This window comes from Phocoena sinus, chromosome 1, assembly GCF_008692025.1.
Source record: "Phocoena sinus isolate mPhoSin1 chromosome 1, mPhoSin1.pri, whole genome shotgun sequence".
In the NCBI taxonomy this organism is placed as follows: domain Eukaryota; kingdom Metazoa; phylum Chordata; class Mammalia; order Artiodactyla; family Phocoenidae; genus Phocoena; species Phocoena sinus.
The window spans coordinates 157,964,121-157,978,421 of NC_045763.1; the positions used below are offsets into that span (position 1 = coordinate 157,964,121).

The following is a 14,301-nucleotide window of genomic DNA, read 5'->3' on the forward strand; positions in this document are numbered from 1 at the left end:
TTCTCTACATCTGCATCTTTATTCCTTTCCTGCCCCTAGGTTCATCAGAACCTTTTTTTTTTTTGGATTCCATATATATGTGTTAGTATACTGTATTTGTTTTTCTCTTTCTGACTTACTTCACTCTGTGTAACAGACTCTAGGTCCATCCACCTCATTACAAGTAACTCAATTTTGTTTCCTTTTATGTCTAATATTCCATTGTATATATGCACCACATTTTCTTTATCCATTCATCTGTCAATGTACATTTAGCTTGCTTCCATGTCCTGGCTATTGTAAATAGTGCTGCAGTGAACATTGTGGTACATGTCTCTTTTTGAATTATGGTTTTCTCAGGGTATATGCCCAGTGGTGAGATTGCTGGATGATATGGTAGTTCTGTTTTTAGTTTTTTAAGGAACCTCCATACTGTTCTCCATAGTGGCTGTATCAATTTACATTCCCACTAACAGTGCAGGAGGGTTCCCTTTTCTCCACACCCTCTCCAGCATTTATTTTTGGTAGATTTTTTGAAGATGGCCATTCTGATCAGTGTGAGGTGATACCTCATCATAGTTTTGATGTGCATTTCTCTAATGATTAGTGATGCTGAGCATCCTTTCATGTGTTTGTTGGCAATCTGTATATCTTCTTTGGAGAAATGTCTATTTAGGTCTTCTGCCCATTTTTGGATTGGTTTGTTTGTTTTCAGCAGAAACTCTGCAAGCCAGAAGGGAGCGGCAGGGCATATTTAAAGTGTTGAAAGTGAAAAACCTACAACCAAGATACTCTACTCAGCAGGGATCTCATTCAGATTTAACAGAGAAATTAAAACATTTACAGACAAGAGAATTCAGCACCACCAAACCAGCTTAAGACAAATGCTAAAGGAACTTCTCTACACAGGAAACACAAGAGAAGGAAAAGACCTGCAAAAACAAACCCAAAACAATTAAGAAAATGGTAATAGGAACATACATATCTATAATTACCTTAAATGTAAATGGATTAAATGCTCCAACCGAAAGATGTACACTGGCTGAATGGATACAAAACCAAGACCCCTATATATGCTGTCTACAAGAGACCCACTTCAGACTTAGGGGCACATACAGACTGAAAGTGAAGGGATGGAAAAAGATACTCCATGCAAATGGAAATCAAAAGAAAGCTGAAGTAGCAATTCTTATATCAGACAAAGTAGACTTTAAAATAAAGACTATTACAAGAGACAAAGAAGCATACTACATAATGATCAAGGGATCAATCCAAGAAGAAGATATTAACAATTGTAAATATTTATGCACCCAACATAGGAGCACTTCAATACATAAGGCAAATGCTAACAGCCATAAAAGGGAAAATCGACAGTAACACAATAATAGTAGGGGACTTCAACACCCCAATTTCACCAATGGACAGATCATCCAAAATGAAATAAAGAAACACACACCTTAAATATCAAAAAACCCAACACCATTTTAAATGAAATTTCTTTTTAGTAATTTTCACAGTATGTATAGTAGTTAAGAACATGCACCCTAGAAGGAGGCTCTCTTCCTAGATGTCAGGTCAAGAGCAAATTCCTTAAATCATAAATTTTAATCTTCCTTATTTCCTCAGTTTCTCACTTTCATTATCTGAAAAATGCTACCTTATAAGGTTGTGATAATGGCCTAAAATTACCCTTGAAAACTCTTTAGAACAGTGTCTGGTGCAGACTTAGTCTTCAACAAATGTTTCACACTATTATTTATTCAGCATTCTTCTTTCAACATACTTACCAACCCCTTAGTATACTAGGTTCTGTTCTAGATTTTGGACATGCAACAGGAACTTGAGAGGCTAACATTCTGTAAGGTAGTTTATTTATATTTGGGGTTAAATAGGCTCTTGTGAACTAGTCTGTGAAACAAAATGCCATGTTTACATAATGTTATTTCTAAGGGTAAATGCCTTCTGAGTTTTCAACAAGTGATTTATGGAACAACATTTTGGACAATACTTGGGATATGCCTATGATATTCTAAGTGTTTGTGAGTATATGAATGTTTGTGGGTGTGTGTTTGTATGTGTGAAAGTTTTTAGTATGAGCCCCAAATAAAATTTCAAGAGGGATACATTTACCTAGTTGTTTTAAAAATCATATTTTCAGCATAATTGAGAGTGAGCCACACTCTTTTTAAATCCCCAATTTTACCTATTTTAGGTTTTGACTTTAGAAACAGAAAAAAGTAAAAAAAAGGCTATCAGATTTTAATTTCTATTCCTGGGAGGGAAATTTTTATAACATTTAAACATTAGAAAAGAAAAAACTCTATGAACATAAAGTACTAGGAAATAGCTAACGCCTTTTTGGAGACAAATATTCTATAAAACCATGTATATACTAGGGCTAATCAATGAATTTGGTAAAGTAGCAGGATACAAAATTAATGCACAGAAATCTCTGGCATTCCTATATACTAATGATGAAAAATCTGAAAGTGAAATCAAGAAAACACTCCCATTTACCACTGCAACAAAAAGAATAAAATATCTAGGAATAAACCTACCTAAGGAGACAAAAGGCCTGTATACAGAAAATTATAAGACACTGATGAAAGAAATTAAAGATGATACAAATAGATGGAGAGATATACTATGTTCTTGGATTGGAAGAATCAACATTGTGAAAAAAGCAATTATACCCCAGTAAAGATGTTAAAAAAAAAAAATCTATAATGAACCAGTTTTAATATTTTTATAATGTTTATTATTTTTATTTTTCCTCAAGTCTAGATTTTTAAAAATATTCAATTAAAAATAGGTGCTAGACACATGTTAGAAATGTACGAATAACCACAAGAGGTTATGAGCATTGAACATCACTCTTTGGACAGAGCTTTTGCTAAAAAGACAGAGCAGATAAATTTCTGTTCTTATATTAGAGAAAAAAAAATGTATTTCCATGCTTAAGATCCCTAAACATTTCTTCCATACATACAATGTAAGTCCAAAAAGTCATGATCTCTACCCTTAAGGAGCTCTCATTTCTGCTCAGGAGCACACAGTAATCACAGGGGTATAATCTGATATGAGGAGAGTGAATCAGGATGCTCTGGGGCATACCAGACTGGCACCCGACCTGGGTTTAGAGACCCAGTGTACAATTCCTTAGAGAAATAATACCTGAGAAGTAGAAGTACTCTTAACAGAGAAAAAGGAATAGATGTTTGAAGGTCCTGGGAGTCGAGGAGGACATGGTCTCTTCAAGAACTTTACTGTGGCTTTAAAATATAAAGGGAGATTGACGGTAGATGATGCAGAGACAGTATGCAGGAGTTAGATCTTCCCATTCTCTTTCTTTCTCTCCTCCTTCTGGGATTCCAGTTATACATTGGTTAGATCATTTGATGTTGTCCCATAGCTCTTAGATGTACTGTTCTAGTCTCTTCTCTCCCCACACTACCCCCTGTGCCTCCCACCTTAACTCCTTTCTATCTTCTTCGTAGTTAGCTTGGATAATTTCTTTGACCAATCTCGAATTTAATGATTTTTCCCTCCCTGTGTTGAATTCAGTCTGTTAATAGGCCCATCAAAGAAATTCTTTATTGTTGATGCTGGGTTTTTTTTTTATTTATTGCTGTTTTTTATTTCTGGTTTTTCCATTTGACTCTCCTTGTGGTTTATGATGAGCATGGGATTGGGCATGGGGATGGGATTTCCTGCTGCCTCTTCAGGGTCAGATGCAGTTGCGTGCTGGAGCTGATTATTAAATTTTTATAAATGTGTGAGTCATTTAACATCATCTTGATAGTTTTAAGTTGGACACAGTAGAAGTATTTACATCACAGAAATGGGCAGACACTACAATTCAGAACTTCCTTTTCTCCAGAGAGCTGGATTTCAAACGTCTACCATCACAGCAATGATGGATTTTGCTTTGACCTATATTCCTCAGTGAAAGTTTACCTATTCCTAGGGCCACGTGCAAGAGGGTTCCACCCCTCCCAGGGGAAGATAGCTTTTGCATCTAACGTTTCCCCAGAGGCACTGAACCTTTTCCTGGGAAGATTTCTTGCCCCTTCCCCAGAAGCTTGAGGCTTTTGCTTCATATGAAAAAATAGAGTCTACTCTGTGAGCAGGGTTTTTGCTTGTGCCCTGCCCGGTTGGGGTGCACATCTCCTTTCCTGCTCCCAGTCTTTCTTGTGAGCATCCAGTGGAAGGAAACCTGTGGAAAAGTGCTTAAGAATGAATGCAAACTCTTCTTGTCCTCTCGTGTCTGGGGGTCCCAGGAATTCTAGACTGTCATACTAGCCTACACTGTAAGAACAGATCAGAACATTACCTGCTTTCCTCTTCCCTCCTTTTATAGTGGCCATTTCTCTTTTCCATGCTCTGCTAAAGATAAAAGAATTCAAGTGTTTCTGCCTCTCCTCAGAGGGACACTCTGCCTCTTGGAATTTAGTTCACCTGGTTATCTTCCAACCTCAGCTCTCTGGCTCAAGAATACTTATGGATTTGTTGATTATCTGACTCTTTTTCTCATTGTTAGGGTGGGAGTAATGTTTTTGTGGCTTCCTACATATTAAGAGGAGGTGGGACTCTCAGAAGTTAGATCTGGAAGAGTCTTTCTCTTGAATCATGTAAAAATGTTTGAAATTTATTCTTCACTGTGAGAAGGGAGTCTTTGAAGGACCTTAAGCAGATAGGGGAGTGGGGGGTGGCATTTCTGTGATGTTAGCCTTTTAAACATCCTGATATTTATCACCTACTTGGAGTGCCAGAGGGGCCCCCTGATAGCTTTCTGCTTATTTCCCATCTGTAGTCTGTTTCTGATTTCTAAGTTTATTGACTTCTCACCATTTTGCTTACATTATCAGACTACTTACATTTCCATGACGAATTATGTCTTTTTACGTCGATTTTTAGATATATTAACTAACTGGGTAATTTCAATGATGACTTTGCCACTTCTGCTGTCCTAGAACTTGAACAAGGGTTACATGCTAAGGTTTATTTTAGCTGCAACCCCAGGGCAGTGAGAGTGAGAGAAAGGAAGGTGAGGCATAGAATAATGGAAAATAATGTAAGGCAATGTGTTACCATACTGGCAACTGCTTCATGATAAGCCACAGAGTCACAGCCACACAGGCTGTTCCTGGACAGGCTGTACAGAGAAACTGCCTCCAGATAGCTCACTGGAGGGAGGAAAGGAGAGGGAATTTATCTGCCCCACTTCCATCTCATGTCTCCCATGGGTCCAAAATTTTCCTTATGGGAGATAATTCCCCTGCACTTCATATTACATTTACCAGTCCTTTTAGCAGTTGCTTCAGAAGCCAAATCCTAAATTCTAGAATTTGGCATGTCATTGGACTCCAAGGGGCAGGAGGAATCCAAGACTTGAGTTGCATGCAGTGAGCCTCAGGTGGCAGAGCAAAGAGGGTTCCATGAAATCAGTGATCTCAGTAGCAGTGGCAAGGGATTGAGGGCCCAGGAAAGGATGGCACAGAGAGAATCTGGTACACCTGTCATGGATACTAACATTAAATAATGTCAACCTCAAGGCCAGCCCTTGAGAAAACTTTCATTATGTGCATCTCCTATCCTCTCTACTGTTTCGCTTCTCTTCCCTTCCAGAGCCCTCAATTACCATTCACTGGTTACAAGCATTTCTGCAACCATGTCTCGGTTAAATATCTCTCATTTTCTTTTCTTCATTCTCCTCATAGAAACTCTACCTTGGCTTCTGCGCTCCAAGAAAGCCTGGGTGCTGCACTATCATTGGATGCGTAAGAGGTCCCCTCAGTGCAAGCTGCCTGACATACAAACCAGAGGCAGCTACTCCGTTCTCTCCAGGATCTTGGAGCAACTAGTATTTATTTCTACTTTTTCACGTTCTTTCACTTTCTCCATTTGTGTTGTAAGCTTATTGCATGCAGGCGTCATGTCTTCTGTGGAAACACAGCAAATTATAAGAATCCTGGATAAGGAGCAAAAGCTCAGAGTTTGTGGGCCAACCATGTCACCTGCCAACGTATGATCTTGGCCAAGCCAAATAAAGTCTCTCAGGCTCAATTTCCTCATCCATAAAATAGGGATTGAATACTATGCAGATTAGTAATGAGTATCAAATCAGATCATAGGTGTGAAAATGTTTGAAAAGCATAAGCACTACGTACAGTATTATAATCAACAGTCCTGTAGTCGTAGTATTATGGAATCACAGTATTTGTTAGGTAGATGGGACTTCGTGATCTCTAACACAACACTGCAGTTTTGTGATTAAAGAATCTGCAGCAGAGAGGCATTGAATAATTTAAGCATCGGATCAATTCTATTGAGATAATATTCTTGTCTCCTGTTTTTTAGAGGGGGAAACTGAGACGCCAAGAGATTATGTGACTTACCCACAGTCACTTAGCTAATATGTCCCATTGCCAGTCTAGAAATGCAAGGTTGTCTAATGCTGGAGCCTGTGCTTTCATCAGCATGCTGCCATACCTCTCTGAGTTTCCCCAGGAAGCCAGCATCTGAGCTGGTCCTGGACCCCATTCCAGGTCTCCAGAGTTCCAGGCCACAAAGCCCCACAGCAGATTTTCCCACTCTAACTCGTGAGTGACAGTGTGGTATCTAAGAGTCAAAGTCTCTGCTAGCAGCTTTTCAGGCTGATGTGCCTTAGAAATCTCCCCAGGTTATTATAGCAAGACTAAATGAGCTTTTAAAAAGATTTTTAAATTACCAATAGAGCACGTGGTGGATAGTGGTTAAAAACATGCAGTTTCTGGAGCTTCCTGCCTGGATTCTAGGCCCAGGCCCACCACTGAACAGGCTGTGGATGTTGGGCAAGTCACCTCACTTCTTGGTGACTCAGTTTCCTCACACGTAAAAGGAGGGAAAACAGTTCCCATTGCCTAGGGCTGTTCTAAGACTGAAATGAGCTTGGAATCTGCTTGGCACATAGGAAACAATATATACTTTTGTTAAATTTAAGTTCTTGGATTTTATTTTGCAATTCAAACTTAATAGTATATCCTCATTAAATAACAAAACAAAATCAAATAGAAACACAAAATAGCAGGTCTTCCTTTAAAACTAAATAATCTCCATAATGGCTGTATCAATTTACATTCCCACCAACAATGCAAGAGTGTTCCCTTTTCTCCACACCCTCTCCAGCATTTATTGTTTCTAGATTTTTTGATGATGGCCATTCTGACCGGTGTGAGATGATATCTCATTGTAGTTTTGATTTGCATTTCTCTAATGATTAATGATGTTGAGCATTCTTTCATGTGTTTGTTGGCAATCTGTATATCTTTGGAGAAGTGTCTATTTAGGGCTTCTGCCCATTTTTGGATTGGGTTGTTTGTTTTTTTGTCATTGAGCTGCATGAGCTGCTTGTATATTTTGGAGATTAATCCTTTGTCAGTTGCTTCATTTGCAAATATTTTCTCCCATTCTGAGGCTTATCTTTTGGTCTTGTTTATGGTTTCCTTTGCTGTGCAAAAGCTTTTATGTTTCATTGGGTCCCATTTGTTTATTTTTGTTTTTATTTCCATTTCTCTAGGAGGTAGGTCAAAAAGGAGAACAGTATGGAGGTTCCTTAAAAGACTACAAATAAAACTACCATACGACCCAGCAATCCCACTATTGGGCATATACCCTGAGCAAACTATAATTCAAAGAGTCATGTACCAATATGTTCATTGCAGCTCTATTTACAATAGCCAGGACATGGAAGCAACCTAAGTGTCCATCAACAGATGAATGGATAAAGAAGATGTGGCACGTATATACAATGGAATATTACTCAGCCATAAAAAGAAACGAAATTGAGTTATTTGTAGTGAGGTGGATGCACCTAGATTCTGTCATACAGAGTGAAGTAAGTCAGAAAGAGAAAAACAAATACCATGTGCTAACACATGTATATGGAATCTAAGAAAAAAAAAAGTTCATGAAGAACCTAGGGGTAAGACAGGAATAAAGACACAGACCTACTAGAGAATGGACTTGAGGATATGGGGAGGGGGAAGGGTAAGCTGTGACAAAGTGAGAGAGTGGCATAGACATATATATACTACCAAACGTAAAATAGACAGCTAGTGGGAAGCAGCCGCATAGCACAGGGAGATCAGCTCCGTGGTTTGTGACCGCCTAGAGGGGTGGGATAAGGAGGGTGGGAGGGAGGGAGACACAAGAGGGAAGAGATGGGAACATATGTATATGTATAACTGATTCACTGTGTTATAAAGCAGAAACTAACACACCATTGTAAAGCAATTATACTCCAATAAAGATGTTAAAAAAAAAAAAAAAAAAAGCTAAATAATCTCCACTGATAGATAGGACCGCAAAAAATATCACTTTTCTCCCAGAAAATACTCAGTTTAAGGCTGCTTTTGTGGAGTTTTGTTCCGAGGCAGACCTTTTTCACCTGACTTGAGAGGGGCAGTCCCAGCAGAGAGCCCATTACCTATGGGCTGGCTGAAAACCCAGCCCTGGCCTGCAGGGTACTTGGAGTTGGGGCTGTGTACGCAGCCCTGTAGGCAGTATTCTTTTTTGTGCTCTTTTAGCTCTTTCATGTTGCACAAAAGACATCTAGAATCAATCGAACATAATGAATTAATTCCTTTGTGTGATTCCATGTTGGTTTTGACATGTCTTTGATCATCTTGAACAAAATAACTTCTGAGGTGATTACATGAGGAGAGTAATGCCTTTAGTCCTTTATAAAGTGTTTTCCTTTGTTTAGTTAAACATTTCATGAATTGGGTTGCGGGGAGCAATTTCATACATTGTTTTTGCCATGATGGGAATTTAACAGATTAAAGAGAAAATTTGGTTTTATAGTATCTTGATGATAGAATGGTATTTTCTGGGGTTTTGTTTTATATAAGTCAATTGGTGTTAAAAATGGCTATTATACTCTGTGTGTGTTTGTGTGTGTGTGTGTGTGTGTGTGTGTGTGTGTATGAGAACAGGGGCAGGACCGTTTTCTCCTTATCACCTATGGAAAATAATGCAGCCATTTAAAGAGCCGATATTTTAAAGGCGTTTTGCAGAAATATAGAAAAGCTGCATTAAAGTGGCTTTTGAGTCACTCTTTTCCCCTTAATGCAAATTTTAATGTTTATATGCTAGGCAAATGTCATTAAAAGAAAGGAGACATCCATCTAGCTGATGCATTACTGACTCTGGCTGCTAAGTGAAGCTTAACCAGTCCCCTACAAATGTGGGGATGTGGGATGGATGGGTATTGAGATGCCAAACGTGCGGTTCATGCTGAGTTGTTTTCTAACCAGCCAGTGATGCTTATCTGCTACTTCTTCATCTTCTTCTTTGTCTGATACTCCCCCTAACTTTTACATTACTCTTCCTCTATCTTTTCATGCTCCTGTTGCTTTGCTTCGGCTTTTTATTTCTAGATACCCACCTGTGGCCAGATTTCATACTCTTATGCAGTGAAATGGTGTGCCTTGGGTGTGGCATTTTGTTAGAATTCACACTGTTAGGCGGTATTATCCAAAATCTGAGACGTACTAATTATGAATTTTAATCAAATATCTTGTTGGCAGGGAACTCTGCATTCTTAAAAAAAGTTATAGGACACATAAATATTGAATTATCTTAACACTGAGGTGGTTTTATACAAGCCAGATAACATGTAGGAAGAAATCAGTAAAAATTGTAGTTGCTCATAACTTTTGGCCCTTTCTGAATTTTGTTATAGAAAGAAATGCCTCATATTCAGCTTGATTCTTTAATATCATAGAAATTCATTCAGGAAAGTTTGATGAATAGGAGAAGAAATCTTTATTCACTGGCTCAAAATTTATACTCCGTACCTAACATCTACATGTATGTCTAGATTAATACTGCCAGTTTTCTATTGCAAAAAGAATCTCAAGACTGAAATGATTAAAACTTTGTATTTTCAATTCCTAAAATATCTCAAATAGATAGCAGTTAAAGTAAATTGATGGTGATTTATAGCTGAGGTATAAATTTGGCTGTGTAGTAAATTGTTCATCATATTATACCCAGGGGTGATTTTTATACCTGTCAACAGTGCTTCTTGAGGCTTGGGGTGTGAGAAAAAGATCTTATAAGGCTGGCAATTTCCAGCAGATGTGTATCTATACCTCCAGCATCACTGGTTATAATTTAACTATAAAAATGTTGCACTATCTGGGTAGCAAAATGGGTGAGGTCTGCTATTGCCTGTGATTGTAAGTGTGGAGGATATTTGTTTGACTTCACAGACACTGGATTTCTAGCAGGAGAAGTGTCAGGCAGTGACTATGTGGTGTGCTGCTGCGATCTGTCTGCAGCCAGCTTCCTGGGGTGGCCTTCCCTCAGACGTCCAAGGCTTACATTCAAGTGTGTTTTAAACCCTCCTGCGCTGTTGGTGGGAATGTAAATTGATACAACCACTATGGAAAACAGTATGGAGGTTCCTTAAAAAACTAAAAATAGAACTACCACATGACCCAGCAGTCCCACTACTGGGCATATACCCTGAGAAAACCATAATTCAAAAGTAGTCATGTACCACAATGTTCATTGCAGCTCTATTTACAATAGCCAGGACATGGACTCAACCTAAATACCCATCAACAGATGAATGGATAAAGAAGATGTGGCACATATATACAATGGAATATTACTCAGCCATAAAAAGAAACGAAATTGAGTTTTTTGTAGTGAGGTAGATGGACTTAGAGTCTGTCATACAGAGTGAAGTAAGTCAGAAAGAGAAAAACAAATACTGTATGCTAACATGTATATATGGGATCTAAAAAAAAAAAAAAGGTACTGATGAACCTAGTTGCAGGGCAGGGATAAACAGATGGACATAGAAAATGGACTTGAGGTCATGGGGTGGGAGGGCGAAGCTGGGGCAAAGGGGGAGTAGCATTGACATACATACACTACCGAATGTAAAATAGTTGGCTGGTGGGAAGCAGCAGCATAGCACGGAGATTGGCTAGGTGCTTTGCGATGACCTAGAGGGGTGGGATAGGGAGGATGGGAGGGAAGCTCAAATGAGAGGATATATGGGGACATGTGTGTGCATATGGCTGATTCGCTTTGTTGTGCAACAGAAACTAACACGGTATTGTGGAGTAATTATGATCCAATAAAGATCTATTTTAAAAAATAATAAATATATACATGTATATTTACTATGCTAAAAAAAAAAGTGTGTCTTAGTTCCTGGTGACACGGTACTGCTAGATTCTCAGTTGGTTCTACCTTCAGGTTAAAGCCTTGATTTTCATGGATAGCCTAATCCGTAGAAAGAAAGAACATTAAAAAAATTTTTTTCTATAAAGCATAGCCATAAAAGTCCTTTCTACTAATAGTGAATCTTTTTTTTTCAGAGAGAGAAACCAAATTACAGCCTCACTGTCACAGCATCTTCTAACACTGACAATCAAAAGCTGATCTCTTCTTCATGGGGAATAGCTTACTAACTCCTCTGGGCTGCCTCTTTAGGATGAATTCTCCAGACCAGGCAGTCCCTTCTGATTTGTAGAGACGTCTGGCTGTGCACCTCCACAGTTAGAGCTGTTAGAGTTTTTGCTGATTTGCTTGGCACATGTCCATTAAAATTAGTCCATTAAAATTCAAATGCTTTCCCAATAATTGAGACAATCAATTTACATTAAACAAGACACAATTATAATTTCATGTGCAATTTAAATTCTATAGAAAATAGTCTGTGTGCAATAAAGAGGGACACTTATTTTGATGCAAAGAGATGTTTTTATAGTCTGCATAAACAAATCATTCATATTTTCAAAATAGTTCCCTCATTATCTTTGGTGTAGAGGAATTCTATTGTGTTTTATTTTGATGTAGGGACAAGTGTGTGTGTCTAAAGCTGCATGTTTAGTAGGCACTGTGACTTTCTCTCAATGACATTGAAATGGAAAGGGTTGAGCTTGATAGGTACTTGCTTGAGATATGACATGGACTCACTCTCATAAAAAGAGCAAACAAAGAGGATGCATGTTGAGTGAGTCTGTTGCCTTTGTGCCAGCAGTAGTGAAACGGGCATCATGCATATACTTTTACCTTTGTGCAGTAGACCAGGTAGGTACCTACTGCTCTGCCAGGGATTGTGTGCTAGTTCCTAAGAAAATCATTCAAAGGAATTTGGGAAGGATGCATAGGATGGGGGAGGAAGTTGCCATGCCTTTGTGCTGAAGAGTTCCTGGGAAAGCTTCAAACCCCCAGCAAGTAGGCTCACAAGGCAGCCAGACTCCATGCACATGCCTGAATCCTCTACAACTCTCATGTGTAAGCTCTTAATAAGATTGGTATTGTCGGTCAGGAAATCTGGAACACTGGAGAAATATTATTAGGAAGAATATAGTAAAAGTAATGACAAGATAGAAAACAAATCCTGTCGGAGCCCGAGAATATATTTGGCTTCTGCTTGCTGTGTCTGTCTGTTTCTATAAATGGTCCAGAATAGAAACCGGATGTTTAAAATCTCTCTCCCTTTCACATGCTCTCCTCCCCCTCCTGTCTTCCTTCCTCTTCAGTATTAGTAGACTTACTATTTTTATTATTTTTTACTTATGTTCCTATTTTCAATATTTGCCATTTGTGTGGATAACACATTAATTTTTAATAAAATAGTTTATACTCTTAGAATAGCTGAATCATAAAAGAAAACTTGAAATTGATATAGACTCCAAGGGAGCATATAAACTGAGTATTACAGTTTCTTTTCCCACTCACAAATAGCAAATGGTTATTTTAAAAGATGATGTATACTTAGACTTAAATCTTTTATCTTTGTATATGAGTCTTAATTTGTATTATTTTTATGGCACAAAAAGTGATTCAGGCATCATTCTGTGAAAGAAATACCAAGACAATATGTTAGGCAGTACTCTCTAACAATTTTCTTTTTATCTAGAAAACACATTTTTGACAAGACTCACTGCTGTTAAAGAAATTCAGTTGGGATCTGAACTGAGTCTTGAGCTTAATTTTTCATTTTAGTTCTGTTGCAGAACTAATGAGTTTAAAGAAGACAGCATTTGTTTCTTTCAGTAGTTTATTTTTTCCAGTCAGTAATTGAAGTTTTGTATTTGTAACATTAAAATTAAAAAAAAAAAAAAACCTGGGAATTATTTAAACAAGTTTATATTACATGCTATTCCCAGAACTATAGCTTTGTAATTCACTTTGGAAATATAAATTATTAATAAAGATAGTTTCTTCCAAAAGCTTTTTATTATAGAGAGCATGGACATTTGAAGTGTAACATCTTAGAGACTTTTTTTCCCATTCTCAAATTATAAGGATATCAGTTATCAATTTTATGTTGGCAACTTAGATCTTATTTGAATCATTATGTGTGTGAGTGTATATATATAACTTTGTATTTTCTTTTTCGTAAATAAAATTTCAAAAAATTTTTTCTAAATAATGTTACTTTTCTCAAGTAAATTTACTTACTCTTGACATTAACAATGAATTTATATATTTTTTCTGAATATTTATATTTTATATTCCAAATAAAGATTAAGAGATGTTTTAAAGAACTCTACCTGTCTTATATAAGCTGAATTGCATAGAATGGCATTTTAAAGAATCAGGAGAGACCTGAAGGATTATCTAATCCAACTCCTTCTCTTATCATCTACCTCTCATCCTCCATCCCTACACGCAACATGGACACTTCATAGATGAGGAAAGTGGCCCAAAGAGATAAGGTGACTTCTAAGATTACAGTTCAGGTAATGACTAGAATCTGTGTCTTCTGCTTTAGTGTTTTCTGCTGTACCCCCTCAGTAATTTACATGTTCCCAGAAGTAGGGAGGTAGGTTAGTTCTAATAATCAAAAGGAAAATACTAAGTGCAGATAAATAGATGTTTAGCAGAAACTGGCTCATCCAATAAGCTTGAGACTGGAAGTAGGATGGTTAATTGAAAGGTCAGGAAATCATAGCAAGTGATAGTATGTTTAAGCCAAGACATTTTCTTCGTGAATGGATTACCTGATTTGGAGAGCCATATCATCTTTCCTGGATAAACCATACCAAAATTACCTCTTTTGATGCACCCAATTTTGATTTCGCTAAAACAACTGAGGACATAAAGACACTTGGGAATCAACCTCCATGCAGAATTTGAGACTTTAATGACCCTCTTGCCCTCCCACCACATCTTTTACATTTGTTTCACACACCTAATTTGACGGACTTTTTAACTCAGCCTTGTTGATTCTTTCTAAATCATTCTACTTTGTTTTCATAGAATCAGCAAACTCTTTTTTTAATAATCATATTTCTGAGTTCACTAAAC

General features: G+C 37.6%; 1 protein-coding gene across 4 annotated transcripts in view; it reads left to right on the forward strand.

Annotated features, from left to right (window-relative positions):
* SDCCAG8 (SHH signaling and ciliogenesis regulator SDCCAG8) overlaps positions 1-14,301 on the forward strand; it is a 262,756-nt gene that overhangs the window by 197,047 nt on the left and 51,408 nt on the right. The window contains exon 17 of one of the 4 annotated variants that reach the window (XM_032643445.1): positions 11,358-12,871. The exons of the other annotated variants lie outside the window; for them this stretch is intronic. Coding sequence (XP_032499336.1) covers positions 11,358-11,421 — 64 coding nt within the window. The 3' untranslated portion in view covers positions 11,422-12,871. Of the gene's footprint in view, positions 1-11,357; positions 12,872-14,301 lie in introns of those variants that run through there. 4 annotated transcript variants of the gene reach the window in all.